Raw genomic sequence first — 16193 nt, forward strand, 5'->3', positions numbered from 1 at the left:
AAGATTTGTTAAATAAAAGGGAACTCTTTAGCTACAATGTAACAATGTTATGTTATAAAACAAATGGTAAACACCACAGCGTACACTATTGAGTTATGGATGCACTTGGGAGGTTTGCTAAGCACTCAAGAAGCTAGAGTCGCTCTCGGCTATCGCCTCGAGCGACTCTTAACAAATGGTAAACACCACAGCGTACACTATTGAGTTATGGATGCACGAGGGAGGTTGCTAAGCACGGAAGAAGCGTATGAGTCGCTCGAGGCGACAGCCGAGAGCGACTCTAGCTTCTTGAGTGCTTAGCAAACCTCCCAAGTGCATCTATCACTCAATAGTGTACGCTGTGGTGTTTACCATTTGTTTTATAACATAACATTGATACATTGTAGCTAAAGAGTTCCCTTTTATTTAACAAATCTTACGCGACCAGAAAAAACAAGCGCGCGCGGAAAAATAGTCTTTGCATTTGCTCACGTCAGCAGCGTACACCCATGGGCAAATGGGGGACGCTAAATTGACCAATCAGAGCGCGCGCTTTACTTTGGTTATGTTATAATTAACAAATGGTAAACACCACAGCGTACACTATTGAGTTATGGATGCACGCGGGAGGTTGCTAAGCACGAAAGAAGCGTAAGAGTCGCTCGAGGCGATAGCCGAGAGCGACTCTAGCTTCTTGAGTGCTTCGCAAACCTCCCAAGTGCATCCATAACTCAATAGTGTACGCTGTGGTGTTTACCATTTGTTTTATAACATAACATTGATACATTGTAGCTAAAGAGTTCCCTTTTATTTAACAAATCTTACGCGACCAGAAAAAACAAGCGCGCGCGGAAAAATAGTCTTTGCATTTGCTCACGTCAGCAGCGTACACCCATGGGCAAATGGGGGACGCTAAATTGACCAATCAGAGCGCGCGCTTTACTTTGGTTATGTTATAATTAGGTTTGGTAAAAGTCACATCGAGGACCATATCTTGTTTGATTAGAAGTTCTTTTCTCTCATCGCAACAACGTTATAAGCGGCGGGCCCAGGGTCAGTGCACCTTCCGCGCTGATTGACAGAGTTATCTATACGGACGATTAGTGGGGTCCTAACTAGAGATTCTCTGAGACTCTGCGGGCACTCTCACCCTTCCATTATTGATTTTCAAAGTGAGTTTTTTTTATTTTGAACACGCGGTCGAGAATAATGGCACAAAAAATTACTGAAATATTCGGGGGTATCAAAGATTTCCTTTATTTACTTAGCAATTAACCTTAACAGTTTTCACTTGGGCTGGTTGCAGACGACAACTTTTTCAGGCTATGATTTAACTTGAGAATGAAACACACACCATGCTTAAAACTGGACAGTGAAAACAAACTGGTTAGAATTTTCTCTGTAAGTTCTTCTGGTGGATATTCACGGTCGAAAATTTGCACAATTGGACAAAAATGGTTTTTATTAGAAACGGCCGAGCTGCACCGGCAACGAAAAAGGTGTTGAAGATAATTGCTTTGGCATCTGTCAACAATTTGGTGTTTCTTGGCGATAGGACTCAATTTGTCTAAAACAAAACGCATGTAAATGGCGACTTTCTCGGTAACCTTTGCGTTGCCTGTATAACGAATGACACAAGTCGTTATTTGTATAATTGAACTCTGCTTGCTGGTTATTTCTTGACCTACGGTTCCTTTTTACCTCGTGGTTTGAGATTACTAACGCGATGATCAAGGTTGAGATATGGACCTGAAATTCACTCATACACTCTATTCTAATTTTGATCGAAAAGGACTGAGAGCATGTTTTCGATGACATACATGCGACCGTTTACGTGTAACAGAATACGTCATTGTAAAAATTGAAATATTGTATGCATTAAGATCTGAATTGCTTAAATTTAATGGGCTTTTACAGGAAAATATTAAAACCTTGAAATTGAAATTCATTTCTGATCCGAGCTTTGATATTTTGATCCTGAATGCTTTCTGGAACTTCTAAAAATCAGCACTCGGAAGTAGTTTTTTTCATGCAAGCACATCATTCAGTTTAAATTTTTGGAACGCATTCTTAAACGCATATCTTTAAATCGAGAGAAAACTTTTGTTTTTGTTTGTTTGTTTTCTCATCAATTTTTATTTGTACGTGTTTTGGGCTAGCTGAGTTCTACACTTCGTTCTTCACCCTGGTTTACTCTTGAAAAAAAATCATTAAAAGCAAATGCAGAATTAAATAACAATGTGAGGGAGGTATTATTCTTTCATTACCCCGCGTTGTTTGTTATCAGCCTAGTAGGCCTCTAAATTTTTCTTTTTCATAGGTTTATTAGTCTAGCTGCCAAGCTTTCGTCTGGGGCTTTCGTACCTTAACACCTAGGCTGTAAAACTGTTTGTTCGACACAAGCTCCAGTGCATTCTGGGTAAGTAACTATCGTCGTTTGAGGCTAGAATTATGTAAGAAAGCTTGACCGTAACTAAAAACGGGGGTAACCTTTTAAGCAAAACTTTGGTGCTGTGTTGGTGTGAGGTATTACAAGGTAGTCTGGCTCTATCAACTGAGTTGATAATGTAAATCGGCTTGCGTCAAGGGTTTTTTTAAGCTGACGTTCCGAGCGTCATCCCTTCATCAGAGCGAATGACGAAAAAAAAACTAATGTTGCAACTGAAAAAGCTTTTACTGGAATGAATAACATGGGCAAGTTCCCTCTCACCGTTGAGACAAATGGGAAAACTGTCATCTTTCTCTAACATCATCAACTGGTCGACGATCAGATTTATGCACATATGATTCGCGTTTATTCAATATTTCGGTCAAACACCTGTAAAGAATTTCTGGGGGGGGGGGGGCGCATATAAAAGGTGGGGGTTGCGGGGTTACCCCTTATAGGAATTTGCCCATATCTGACCATTCTGGAATTAACTGACCACACCTTATCGAAATTATGACCGATTCACAATTTTCTTTTCAAAAAGCACTGTTTATTTTTGTCAACCAACTACGAGAATTCGATGCTTTATCAAGAAAAACCTACTAAAGTTTGCCTCACTCCCTACACGTGAGTTCGTGGCTCAGTTTGGTATTAGTGCCCAACTTATATCTGGGAGGTAAGCGTTCGAAACCTGTGGATTAATTTTTTCAGGCGGCTTTCCTGCAATTTCCTTGATTGCAGCTCGCCCGCGACGATCATTTCTCTACTTATTTCCTGATTTCTCACTCAGTTTACAGTTGAAGAACATGGAGGCAACTCATCTTTCGCCCAACCTGTCTGCGACCAATTTTTCTTCTCGACTGGACAACACAGACACCACTCGAGCCTATGTGTTCGCTCCAGCCAGTAGCTCAACACAGCCTCTCATTTTCTTGCCACTGGTGATCGTTGGAACAGTTGGATTTATCGGAAACAGCCTCATTTACCACTTCGTTTCTTCCAAGAGCAGCAGATTTTCCTACATACAGTCCACACTTTTTGTCAGAAATTTTAACTTCCACGTGAAGAGCCTGGTCGGATATACTCTACAGCTCGATTTCTCTCCCCCTGATTTATATTCAACTGATGTTTGACGTGTTTCAACAAGGTTGGCCTTGCAGGGTTGTTCGTTACTTAAACATGCTGTTCCCTTCAGTGACAATGAACAATTTGATGCTAATAAGCACGGAGAGGTCTTTTTCAGCTCGACCCATTCCTCGTTCTTTCAGTGTCTCCTGCGTTCGTAGACTGATTTTTGGGGCGTGGGTCGCAGGTTTCACTGCAGTGATCGCTCCAACTTTCACCTTTAATGGCACAAGATTCGAACTTGACAACAACCGCTACACAGTCGTTTGTAAAATAGACAACACTTACTTGCCTTTGAGGGTAATATTTGTAATCTATGCAGTAATTCAACACGTTCTACCGAGCATAAATTTAACCTAGATAGAGATAGATAGATAAGATAGATAATAATCTTTAGACAGGGTGCGTTCTCACAGAAGTGGTTTTCAGAACGGCCCTGTATATCCCACCCATCCCACCCCAGGGGAGGACATCCATCACACAGTAATCTCGTGTGTGGGAAATTAACGTGTCCTACCCCAACCCTGCAGGAGACGGGACCTCCATTTATTCGTCCCTATCCGAGAAGACTAGAATATCTAACCATTTCTTGAGGTTATAGAAAGGCAGCAAATTCTTCTCAATTATTTTAAGACCCTGAGTGTTGGTCCGGCCGGGGCTCGAACCCTCGACCTCCCGCACAACAGTCCAGCGCTCTATCCATTAAGCTAACCTGTATAAATATTTCACAGCAGTAAATGGTTTGAACCCGGGGGTAACATGTGAAGGTGTAGTCTGATCGTCCGGGTGAGTGTCGTCTTGAGAAGGACTGTTGTCGGATTGTTTGTTGTTAGTGACTAACGTTTCGACAACCTCTGCGGAAGTCATCATCAGAGTCAAGTGAATGATTGTTGTCAGTAGAATGTTCTTATTCCAGTTCGTGTAAAATGATCGGTTGGTTTTGCCGTGATTTTATTGGCTGTAAGACTCAAGTGACGTGAGTCGGTCGTGATTGGTCTGTTTCGATCTGTCGGCAAAGTTAGGTCGTTCTTTTACGGTCGTTTGTGATGTTTATGTCGTGAATGAGTCGTTTGTATGGAGCGAGTAGTTGTTGACATCTGTTTAGGGGAGTCTGTTCTAAGATAGTAAACCAGCTTTCCAGAGTCAGTCGTTGAAAATAGTCAGTGCTGTAGGTTAGGCATTGCGCAGAGTCCCAGTCAATGTTGTGGTTAGTAAGTCGATGGTCTTCAGCAATGTGATTGATGACATCACCTTTCCTCGTCGCCCGTCTGTGTTCAGTCAGTCTTGTTGTGAGGTTTCTGCCAGTCTCACCGATGTAGGAGGCTTGGCAATCGGAACAATTGATCTTATAAATCGTTCCCTGTCTGTTACTCCGGTCACAAACGACCGTAAAAGAACGACCTAACTTTACCGACAGATCGAAACAGACCAATCACGACCGACTTACGTCACTTGAGTCTTACAGCCAATAACATCACGGCAAAACAAACCGATCATTTCACACGAACTGGAATAAGAACATTCTACTGACAACAATCATTCACTTGACTCTGATGATGACTTCCGCACAGGTTGTCGAAACGTCAGTCACTACCAGTCACTAGTCGAGGGTTCGAGCCCCGGCCGGACCAACACCCAGGGTCTTAAAATAATTGAGAAGAATTTGCTACCTTTCTATAACATCAAGAAATGGTTAGATATTCTAGTCTTCTCGGATAGGGACGAATAAATGGAGGTCCCGTCTCCTGCAGGGTTGGGGTAGGAGACGTTAATTTCCCACACACGAGATTACTGTGTGATGGATGTCCTCCCCTGGGGTGGGATTGGTGGGATATAGGGCGCACTTAATTTGGAGCCTCGCTCTGTTGTGCGACCCTCACCACACTCTGGTGAAAGTGATTAAATACCACCGACAACAGTCCTTCTCAGGACTACACTCACCCGGACGATCAGACTACACCTTCACAAATATTTCACTGATAAAAACCGTTTGGACCAGGAAAAGAAGCCCACTGAATAATATTCAGATGACTAATGCTATTCGGGCGAAGCTCAGAGCTGCTAAACTGCGAGCGACGTATCTCCTCATTCTCATAACATTCGCCTTTATTATCCCACATTCTTGGTCACTATATTACGCTACTTATGTCATGAATGAATGAATGAATGAATTCCTTATTCATATTGTGCCCTTTCTATACAATATTCAAAGGCGCAGTACCCCCCATCAATTAGATAGACACTACACAAAGATAGACCACAACACCAGGCACTACGTTCCCTACTCTTTTCGAACAGTGTGTGGGTTCTTTAACGTCTCACAATTTTTTTTTTCACACACAAGGGCTTGTGAGACGGGACCTCCATTTATCGTCATGGTAGTTAATCCTTTGCTTGATTTTCAATTCGATTATAGAATAAGATGTCTTAGTAATGTCTTTTTTTTGCAAACAGCACCCTGAATTTTATCATATAGGTAGTACAGATGAGTGATTTCCGACATTTTTTAAGGAGAGTGCTTTGCAATAAAGTTAGTTAGAGTTGTTCTCAATTCAAAGATGACTTCACTGCCCACGTGAAATACAAAATAAACCAATAGGCACTCTGAGCAAATGCACGTGATCGGCACCAACTGATTTTATACACTCACGTGACCAAGTCATTGTATCGTTAAATCTGATTGGTTGAGAACGTTAAGGGTTTTCACACATATGTTTCATATGTTTGTTGTTGTTTAAACATATATGAAATACATATATATGAACTGCGGTTATGAAACGTATGTGTGCACGATCCTTCGCAGTAAAGCACTATTTAAGCAATAGTGAAAATCAGACACGATCCTTCGCAGTAAAGCACTATTTAAGCAATAGTGAAAATCAGACCTGAAAAAAATTCAGGCCTGTACGGCATATATGAAAAACATATATGAAATACATATGTGTATTTCATATGTATTACATATATGTTTGTTGTTTGATTTATCATCTACGGGTTTATGTCGAATTAATTTGATGGCCTCCTCCCAGTTGGCTTGTTAGTTCAATTGGCAGAGCGCTGTACTAGTATCGCAGAGGTCAGTGGTTCGAATCCCGTACAGGCCTGAATTTTTTTTTTTTTTTTTTTCTTTTTTCTTTTCAGGTCTGATTTTCACTATTGCTTAAATAGTGCTTTACTGCGAAGGATCGTGCACATATACGTTTCATAACCGCAGTTCATATATATGTATTTCATATATGTTTGTTGTTTGATTTATCATCTACGGGTTTATGTCGAATTAATTTGATGGCCTGCTCCCAGTTGGCTTGTTAGCTCAATTGGTAGAGCGCTGCACTAGTATCGCAGAGGTCAATGGTTCGAATCCCGTACAGGCCTGAATTTTTTTCAGGTCTGATTTTCACTATTGCTTAAATAGTGCTTTACTGCGAAGGATCGTGCACATATACGTTAAGGGTTTTCTTGGAACCAATCACAGGCAACAATAAATCAAAGCAAGGTGATGAACAATGAAATGATGCAATATAGCCTTGTGCGTCGTCTACAAAAGAAAATTTTTCAAACTGGTTGGAATTGTGCTTTAACCAAACAGAACTCTGATTTATAATAATCATCATTTTCTTACTCAGAAAATCAAATAAAGTTTGTTGGCTAGTTCTTTAGACAAGGTACCATTTAGTAACAATAAAGTACAAATTTAAATTAATACAAAATAGGAAGATTCTTGACTTAACAAAACTCTACAAAAACGTCCATTCATTTACAGACTCAAACTTCCATAAATAGAGTATCGTGTCATCTTTTGCTACCCCCCATACAAGGGGGGGATTTGGGTACTGTCTTTGTGCTACCGTCCCATTGTTCTGGTGTTTTGGCCTTAAAGAATAACAAAATTAAATAAACAATAATCATGATAATGAAATAACAACATCTGAAGGCCTACTGCACCATTTCTCTCTAAAATAAGTCTTCAGTTGTCCTTTAGTTCAATGGTTCAAATAGGAAGTCCATGAAAAAAAGCACACAAGAAAAAAATATCTTTTCTCTCCTCACACCCCCTTCCAACTCCCTTGCATTTGTGCCTTACATCACCCTCTGTTCATGTTTTAATACAGCTGCGATCATCTAGGTGGTTTTTGGAGCATAAAAATAAGATCCTTCAATCCTCTAACTCCCAAAGACCTCATTAGTAATTCTCCTTACTGTCTGCCATACAACTCTTATAATAGTAGTTTGGAGAATCTGGTATTGGATCAACCATAGTTAATAGAGGGGACACCTGTCCCCTCTATTAACTATGGATCAACTAACAACCCCCTAATTGATATTTTTCTTTATTCTCATCACTTGTCTGCTTGATATTGTATTGCTATTTTAAGGAGAAGTTCTGTCTTGGTCACTCATGAGAGTTAAAGGATTAAGGGAATCTAAATAGGTGATTTTAAGCAATAGACTGAACTTTCTATTGGTTTACCAGGGTAACAAACCAACTTGGGAATGGTGGGAGAACACAAGAAAAGTCTGTAAATCACTCAACTTCAGCTTGTGGTTTACAAATTTTTTTAGTGTTTTCCCAACATCCTAAGTGGATCATTTCAGTGGTAAACCAATAAAAAGTGCAGTCTATAAATTTGCTCTCATCAAACAACTATGGGTTAATCAGTGCAACAAATAATATTTCAGTTATTCTATAGATAAACATGACATGCTTTGGAAAATAAGTTTATCAACTCTCATCACCTGCTTCCTTACTAATGCATTTACATCATAAGAAGAAATAACATGTTAATCCCTTACAGAATCAATTACCTGTATTGACAAAGCATGGACCCCAGTTGCCAACTCTTCCTTTAGGACTTCATTAACCAATCTGTGTCTCTGTTGACCCAAAGAGATCTGTTAAGTCTCCACACTATGTGCCATATATCATTTCTAACTAAAACTAACTTTCTGGCATTTGAACTTTAGAGATTGGTTTGTCCAAATTCCTGCACCCTGCAGTAAAAATTTTCGCACCCAATTTTTCTATAAAAGGCAAAAGCAGGGAGCATGACTTTTTACACATTGACCAAGCTTTAAAACTTACAACTGGTAGACCTTTACTTCTGAGCCATTCCATCACACAAGTGAATTATTTAATAGTAACTTTAACCAACTTCATATTTTAAGATATAATAATATATGTATTCCACTGGAAAGACTAAGCACTTCTGGTTCAAATTCCTCACTCCATCCAGGCAAGGTTCAAATTCCCCACCATAGATGGGGTCAAATGCACATTGATTGCTGAGCAGGGGGGGGGGGACATGTTGAAGCTTTGAACATGTAAATCAATGTATTCAAATATTTCTGTCATCACCAAGCTGCTTGAAAATGCACTGATGTTGTGAGGCGAAAATCTGTCCTGGTTGCAACCGGGAGTGAAAGGGCCAAATGATGAAAAACAGATTTAAACTAAGCTCTTTCACAATTACTATTCCCACAGTCTTCAAATTTATGTACTTAATTATCTGATATAAATCTTGAGCTCAGATCAGCAGCACTTAAAAACTATAACAGAATCAAATTGATTTCCAACCTGAATCAAAGGCTTGTCATTGAAATTGGAAGACACTACTACCACCTTAAAATGGGTTTCTGAACCTGAAAAAAATAAGAAAAAATATATTTACTTTTATTAATGAACACCTGGGATATACTTTGCCAAACAGATTATCTTTGTACTCTCTGATGCAATGTGGAAATCATGACTTGTGAGGTTTTTAGTACATCTTTATAAATAGAATAGGCTTTCAAGAATATTTTTAATGGTATTAATATTTATCAAAAAACTATATCTTTCTGTATTTCTTTACCTATAGCTAGCTCAAAACTTACCATCTTTCTTATTCTATTTACATACATACATACATACATACATACATACATACATACATACATAAGTTAATTGACCACTCCCCATAGAGGCTTTTCAAGGCCTACACCCACCCATCCCACCAAGGGGAGGACATCCACCACACAGTAATCTCATGTGTGGGAAATTAACATCTCCTACCCTTAACCCTGCAGGAGACCGGGCCTACGGTTTATTCGTCCTTATCCGAGAAGACTAGAATATTTATCCCTTTCTTGATTATAGAAAGGTAGCAAATTCTCCTCCATTATTTTAAGACCATGAGTATTGGTCCGGCCGGGGCTCGAACCCTCGACCTCCCGCACAACACAATCTGGCGCTCTAACCAATCAAGCTAACAACGTCATTAACATTGCTAATCCCAGTAGAACGTGGGGCACACGTCATATATGCTCTTCATAAGGAGTCTCTGTGGCTTAGTGGTAGAGCATTGGAGTAGGAATGTAAAGGTCTGAGGTTTGATTTCTCACGGCGACTTAGAATTTTTCCTTGTATAAATAAAAGTCCCTTATTCTTTTTAAATAATATCCCTTATTCCTTTTTAAATAATATTATAAATAGTTTCTATAGTAAGTATTGTATATAGTTAAATCGCAACTTAATGTTCTTAATATATTATTTTGTATCTTTATATAGATGTTTAACTAGATGATTATTTTGGAAACACCCTCAATAGGGCTAACCTCTGGTGTCTCCCTTTTTTTCAAATTATTTATTTTTTGTGATTTGATTTAATTATTAAATATTATTATTATTATTATTATTATTATCATTATTCGTGACTAAATGAAAAACACCCTTCTCTATTTCTCTACCACACTCAAACCTTACCATCTTTCCTAAAATTTTTACAAAAATATAAAAGTTTCTCACGAAGAAATAAAAATATTAAAATTAATGTAAAGCTTACCTTTTGGAACATTATGCATGTAGCTTTCATTCATTACATCTAAATAAACAGGCTGTAATAAAAACAAAAGCAATGAACATTGCTGATTTCTCATTCTCATATATACTCAGAAGATAAAAAAAAACTGTTTGACCACCATGAGTGACTAGCATCTAATTTCTCCTTACAATATCACCCCTGCATTAAACATTGAGGTCAGGAGAATAAATGAAATAATCAAAAACTATAAAAGCTCTTGATTGTTAAACAAATTCTCCTTGTCAGCACCTTCAGAAATGGATAGAGAACAGTACGGAGAATATGCATACTGATGTTAGGGTGTAAATTAAAGGTTATTTAAAATTAACCTACTTTAGTACCTTGAACTCCTTTGTTAGCTTTTCAGTAATTGTTTGCTGGACTGACATCATAGCCTGATTGGAGAAATCGTTATACAAAAGAGGGTTGGTATAATCTAATAAAAGAAATCTGACCTTGATTGTTCAAAGGTTAGATAACCCTATCCACTAGATAACTTTCTATCCAGAGGATAGTGTACTGCATTTTTCTATCACTTGTCTGCTGGATAGCAATTTGTCCACTGGATGGCATTATCAGCCCTTTACACAACTGAACCCTAAGGATTCTACTACAAATTAGCAAACAAAACTGATAGTGTCATTTTTTTAAAAAATATACTAGTTTTAGCAGAAAGAGTTTAAAAGAGACTCTGGAAAGAAGTGACTACAATATCATTGTAAGAACCCAACCATACTTAAGACTAGCCACACATAATGTCACTGTACAGCACCCCTATCCAGACCCACCCCATCTAAGTCTGCCCACAGCTGACCATGATAGACCAATCTGTTCTGAGAGAATAATTACTCAACCCAGTTCAAATCATGTGTACCTGAGAAGCAGTTGAAAACACTTTTGTACGTCTTTGCTGTACAGTGGCTCGAAATATCCCAGTCAGATTACCTGAAAATGGAAGGAAAATATCCATATGTCAAGTTAGGGAACTGCTTACTTCATCAAGATCTCAGTCACTGCTCCATCACCCTCTCCCTCTCCTAAAACAAAGACTTCCTACCCCTCCCCCCCCCCACCCTATGGTTGTGGATACTGCCCTACAAGTGCAGGATTTTTAGTCTGCTCTGGATCATTATATAATCAAACGTTTTCACAACCAAACTTGATCATAACATTACAAGAAAATCAACAAAAAGAAGGGGTTCTTTTTCTTCACATAATTTTGAATTTGACTGAAAAGTGCTTCTAAAAAGTAAAAAAATTTACATTGTAAATTCAAACGTTGTGCTCAGCTGTTAATTACAACTGTCTAGAACTATAAAAAACCCGCGAACGGAAAAGCCAAATCGAACTAAGATTAAATGTCTCAAATACTATCTGTATTTTAAGATGAATACCTCTGAACATGGATAAATAATGCTCTGTCGAAACACTTAAAGATGGTTTCTTCCTCTGCACAGAATTTTTAATTATTTGGATCGTGTAGCCTTACGGCAAGCAAATTTGCAAAGCAATATGGGTATTTTCAAGTGGCACAGGCATCCCAATAAAACCATGCATCGCTACGGTTGCCAAGTGCACTGATGAAGAGAAAAGAAGTTTCTCGCAATAAAGAGGGACATATTCAAACAGTTTATGTAGTAATGGTAAATATGGTCGTAAAGATATCCCACTGCGTCCGAATCAAAATTGTAGAGCACGGGCGAGGTTGACATTTAAAAAATTGTCCCAGTTTTCTCTCCGGAGGGGTGAGGAGTGCGGGGGAAGAACCGCGTGTATTAGTAGGAGTCAAAGTGAACCCACCTCTTCCCCGGGGATAATATTTTTTATGACGTTTTTCTGTTCCAATCAATATTACACCTTAGAGAAGATAAACCTTCATCAGTGGTAACTGGATTTTATTTTTTAATTTTGAACAGCTATTTTCAAGTGCGAACTCTCTTAGAGACTTCTGTTTTATAAAGATTTCTTAGCCAAGCGTGTAATGTATTCAGCGCCTTCATTCATGATCAGAAATGAATAAACATCCTTTATTTGAGCTCGTAATGAGGGCCCAAGTAATCACGAATTACAAAAAGATGGATGGATAACTAGAAGCAGACGCACCAAATGTTAGACGTTTCTTATAAGTTTTTAGTAACCTAGTAGCATAGCGAATCTTTGAGTTTCTTCACCTACAGCCTGCAGTTTTGACGCACTATAGCGAGGCCTTTAGATGCAGGCACTGGGTATGGAAAACTCCGAAAGACTTGAAACAGACCATGAAAAAACAGAATTTGTTCAACGGAGAGGCTCGATGGAAGCCTCTGAATCTTGCGATCACAAGGAAGACGTCGAAAATCAGCATTCTGAGAAAATCAAAGAGCTTCGTTCTAAAATTGATGTAAACATGGATAATAATGTTCTGAGACAAGTTGGACGTGTTGACGATGCTTTTCTGTTGATGTTTCTGAGAGCGCGCCGCTACATCGTGGACGAATCATTCAAACTTCTGTCCAATTACATTGAATTCCGCCAAAATAACGCATCTTTGATGGAAAATCTGTCAGCTTGGGAATTACACCACGTGTTAGAAGACGGCCTTCCGTGTGTTTTGCCATATACTGATCAAAATGGTGCTAAAATTATTGTTATCTTCGCCGGCAGTTGGGATAAAGATACTTACGGCACACTAGAAATTTTAAAGGCATTCATTTTAACCATGGAACGCTTGATAAAGACTGACGAGGCACAACTAAATGGAATTAAAATAATTGCAGATTTTTCAGGCTGGACTGCTTCTCATACATCCAGTCTGTCCTTATCTTTTATTCGTCAAGTTTTCGCCATGTTCCAGGTATGTCAAGAGAAATTTAAAAGTCTTAAACAAATGAATAAAAGAGGGAAAGTTTCTAAAGAAATTGTGGTACTGCGTCGGCGGAAGGGAGGAAGGTATTTCCGGCGAGACAGTTTAGTTTTATCGACTGTCGAGTTGATAATCCAAATTAACCACCGTCAGTAGTTTCCAAAGCTGACGTTTATAGCGTTAGCCCTTCGCCGGGAGCGAATAGGACCGGTTTTCCTTGGCTCTAAAAAAATTACAGCTTTGGTTCCGTGGTCCAATGAAACCATCTCGTGCTAAGAGTCAGTCACGATATGGTTGGGTAGTTCGCAGGGTTCATTATGGCGATATTGTGAGAATATTTCACGAACTAACTAATTCATACTGAAAAGTTATCTTTTTGGTCGTCAAATGTAGATATTAAACCAAACCTTTTTAGTGAACGCTATAGCTCTGGAAAATTGGAAGCAGTGTGTACAGGATGTTACCTTTCATGAATGAAGTTGTCCATCTATCTTTCCATCCCTTTCTTTTCGCCGGAACAGGAAGGAAATCCGCTGACGCGCGCGCGCACGCGAAATCAATTTGTTTTTCTGTTTATTTTGTTTTTTTTGTCTGCACTTTGTTTAGTAATGGTCACGCTTCGAGCGTTAGCCCTACGTCAGAACGAATGACGAAGGGCTAACGCTCGAAACGTCAGCTTTTTAATTCTTTACGGTGGCCAATTTACAATTTCAGCTTAGCTGATATATATATATCTTATTAACCAAACGCGAGGGCCGCACTGAGAGAATATCGGTCCGAGGTCTTGACAGTACGGACCGAGCTGCGCTTGGTCCGTACAAAAAAGACAGAGGGCCGATATTCTTCCAGTATGGTCCCGAGCAAGCTTGGTTAATAAGAGATTTATTATACGACTGAAGTTCAAAGGGACACAAGTGCGGTATCATTCGGGACCATTCGGGACAGTGCCCGGTCCAATACTGAGAGAATATTGACCGGTAATAGAGCATTTTGATTGGTTGATTTTAGTTATTGGCCCTCTGACTGCCTGAGTCGTGTAATAAAACCAAATTACCTCGTTATCTCCACCAACGCAGCACCCCAGTTTTATTTAGAGACTTACCCACTTTATTGTTTAAGTAATGATTTGGCATTACATTCAAACTATCACTGGATATCTTTCTTTAAAAAATAACTGAGAAACTAAGAGCGCCATGGTTGGTCAAAATTCTATCGTTCATTGCACCAATAAACCCATTGTTTGCTTGAAAAGTTTGTAAATTACTCGCCTCCGTCACATGACTTACAAACTTTTAACGTGGAGTCTTCCACCATACTGCGCATGTTATTACGCTGGTAAACCGACAGAAAGTGCGGTCTATTGCTTAAAAGAGTCTATTGCACAAGACGGTTTTACAAAGAAATAAGGAATTGAAAAAAATAAGAATTATGAAGATTTTTCTCTGTATCGTCATTTTAGGATCGCTACCCGGCAAGAATTGTCGCAGTTCATTTTGTAAGCGAACCCTGGTACATCAAGGCCGGACTTACTTTGCTGAAGCCATTCATTCAGGAAAAAATGTGGAAGAGGGTAAACTTGCGAGATATGGTTTATAAGAATACTGTTAAGTGGACTAATCCTCGGTAGAAAGTCAAACTTAAATCTAACTTCTACGGTATGAAGCGCAAAAAAAAAAAAAAGAAACAAACTTTAGTGGAGTTAACGTCGAGAACGTGGCTTCTTCTTGACGTAGAACTGGACACCAGTCATAATAGAACACCTCCTCATTAACGTATCGTTTTCATTGTTTTCCTCCTCCTTTTGTCTTTTTGTCCCCTGTTGTTTTACGTCAACTGTGTCTTTTACTCCCCAGAAGAACCGTTAATGTGTTAGCTTTAACATTGCAGCTAGAGAGGCTTCATTTAGTTTTTAAAGAAAGGGATATTAAGGATATTGGTAGCGAAGAAGATTGGACCATTTAATGACCTTTAATTTCTTAATTGGTTGGTTTTCTGACTCCTCCTAGATACACTTACATGGTAACAATATGGCGACACTTCACGACCACTGTCATCTGGATACACTACCAGCGGAGTTTGGTGGAAAGATGCCCGCAGTAAACCGCGCATACTGGGCACGAGTACTAGTCCATTTGGAAGGAACGAAAAGAAGTCACGTGTACGGAGAAAATCCATTCAGACGGTCGCTTAGCTGGGACACTGACGAGCAAAAAATACCTCACGTGATCATTCAAAGCTAGGGTCTAATCCCTATCTGTTTGCCTCGTTCAATGACGGACAACACAAGAGTTTGCCAACTGCGTACGTCGCAGTGTTGGGAAACCTGGGGACTAGGTTTGGCGATTGAATGTATAGTTATACAATAACGTTTATTGTATAACTATACTGTGTCACCAATTAGCACCTCACTAGTCAGGAGCTAGATCCCTAACAGACACATAAATAAAGTTTCATCATCATCATCATGTAACTGCTCGGATACTAATGAATTAAAAAAAGATGTTTGGGGTGGCACTAATTACATTTAGATATTGTCAATGAAAAAATTTGAAGTTGTACAAATAAATGAACCATCAGTTCAAAGAAACAGAAGACCCGGGGGTTTAACAGTTAGTGCACTTGACTCTGGGATAAGAGGTCTGGGTACTAGATCCAGCAAGGTCATTGTGTTGTGTTCTTGGGCAAAACACTTGACTCTCACCGAGCCTTACTCCACCCAGGAGCATGGGCACCAGCAGATTGTCAGGGAAGCCTGATGAAATGCTGCGGGTGGGGTGGGAAGAGTAACCTGCAATGAACTAGCATCCCATCCAGGGGTTACTGGGGGAGTTATACTACAGAAACTGGGATAAGCCCCTGCTGGATGGGCCACTTGGCTTTAATGCAGACTTAACCTTTTGTACTTCAGTTGGAAAAGTTAGCCACACAGCAAACTGTCATTGGACTCTCAGAATAAAGTCACCTTTTTTCAAAAGCCAAC

At 39.3% G+C, this 16193-nt stretch overlaps 2 protein-coding genes and 1 pseudogene across 3 annotated transcripts; 2 read left to right on the forward strand and 1 right to left on the reverse strand.

Moving 5' to 3' along the window:
* Positions 1-3198: 3198 nt before the first annotated feature.
* Positions 3199-6075, forward strand: LOC148736659 (putative G protein-coupled receptor 19; annotated as a pseudogene).
* Positions 6076-7129: 1054 nt separating this feature from the next.
* Positions 7130-11872, reverse strand: LOC111326558 (uncharacterized). Its single transcript, XM_088750332.1, has 7 exons — positions 11766-11872; positions 11246-11316; positions 10713-10766; positions 10354-10405; positions 9108-9172; positions 8339-8407; positions 7130-7405 (listed from the first exon to the last, which is right to left on the reverse strand). The coding sequence occupies exons 1-7, from the start codon at positions 11773-11775 to the stop codon at positions 7325-7327; spliced, it is 402 nt and encodes a 133-aa protein (XP_088606458.1). The 5' UTR covers positions 11776-11872; the 3' UTR covers positions 7130-7324.
* Positions 11873-12397: 525 nt separating this feature from the next.
* On the forward strand, positions 12398-16163 carry LOC111326570 (clavesin-2). Of its 2 annotated transcripts, XM_088748574.1 has the most exons (3): positions 12402-13204; positions 14673-14783; positions 15220-16148. In XM_088748574.1, exons 1-3 carry the CDS (start codon positions 12584-12586, stop codon positions 15451-15453), a joined length of 966 nt encoding a protein of 321 aa, XP_088604700.1. In that variant the 5' UTR covers positions 12402-12583; the 3' UTR covers positions 15454-16148. The 2 variants fall into 2 exon arrangements, with proteins under 2 accessions (XP_022786317.2, XP_088604700.1); XM_022930582.2 differs by lacking the exon at positions 14673-14783 and having other exon boundaries at positions 12398-13204; positions 15220-16163.
* Positions 16164-16193: the final 30 nt, after the last annotated feature.

This window comes from Stylophora pistillata, chromosome 2, assembly GCF_964205215.1.
Source record: "Stylophora pistillata chromosome 2, jaStyPist1.2, whole genome shotgun sequence".
NCBI classification, from domain to species: Eukaryota; Metazoa; Cnidaria; class Anthozoa; order Scleractinia; family Pocilloporidae; genus Stylophora; species Stylophora pistillata.

Bases quoted from the DNA above. Each gene is read 5' to 3' on its own strand.
- LOC111326558 (XM_088750332.1), bottom strand. The intron at 10,767-11,245 runs GTACACATGATT...TTCTCCAATCAG, and splicing joins TGTTTTCAACTGCTTCTCAG to GCTATGATGTCAGTCCAGCA. The intron at 7,406-8,338 runs GTAATTGATTCT...TTATTCTTTAAG, and splicing joins TCCATGCTTTGTCAATACAG to GCCAAAACACCAGAACAATG.
- LOC111326570 (XM_088748574.1), top strand. From the start codon at position 12,584: ATGCAGGCACTGGGTATGGAAAACTCCGAAAGACTTGAAACAGACCAT. The intron at 13,205-14,672 runs GTATGTCAAGAG...TCGTCATTTTAG, and splicing joins AAGTTTTCGCCATGTTCCAG to GATCGCTACCCGGCAAGAAT. The intron at 14,784-15,219 runs GTAAACTTGCGA...GACTCCTCCTAG, and splicing joins AGGAAAAAATGTGGAAGAGG to ATACACTTACATGGTAACAA.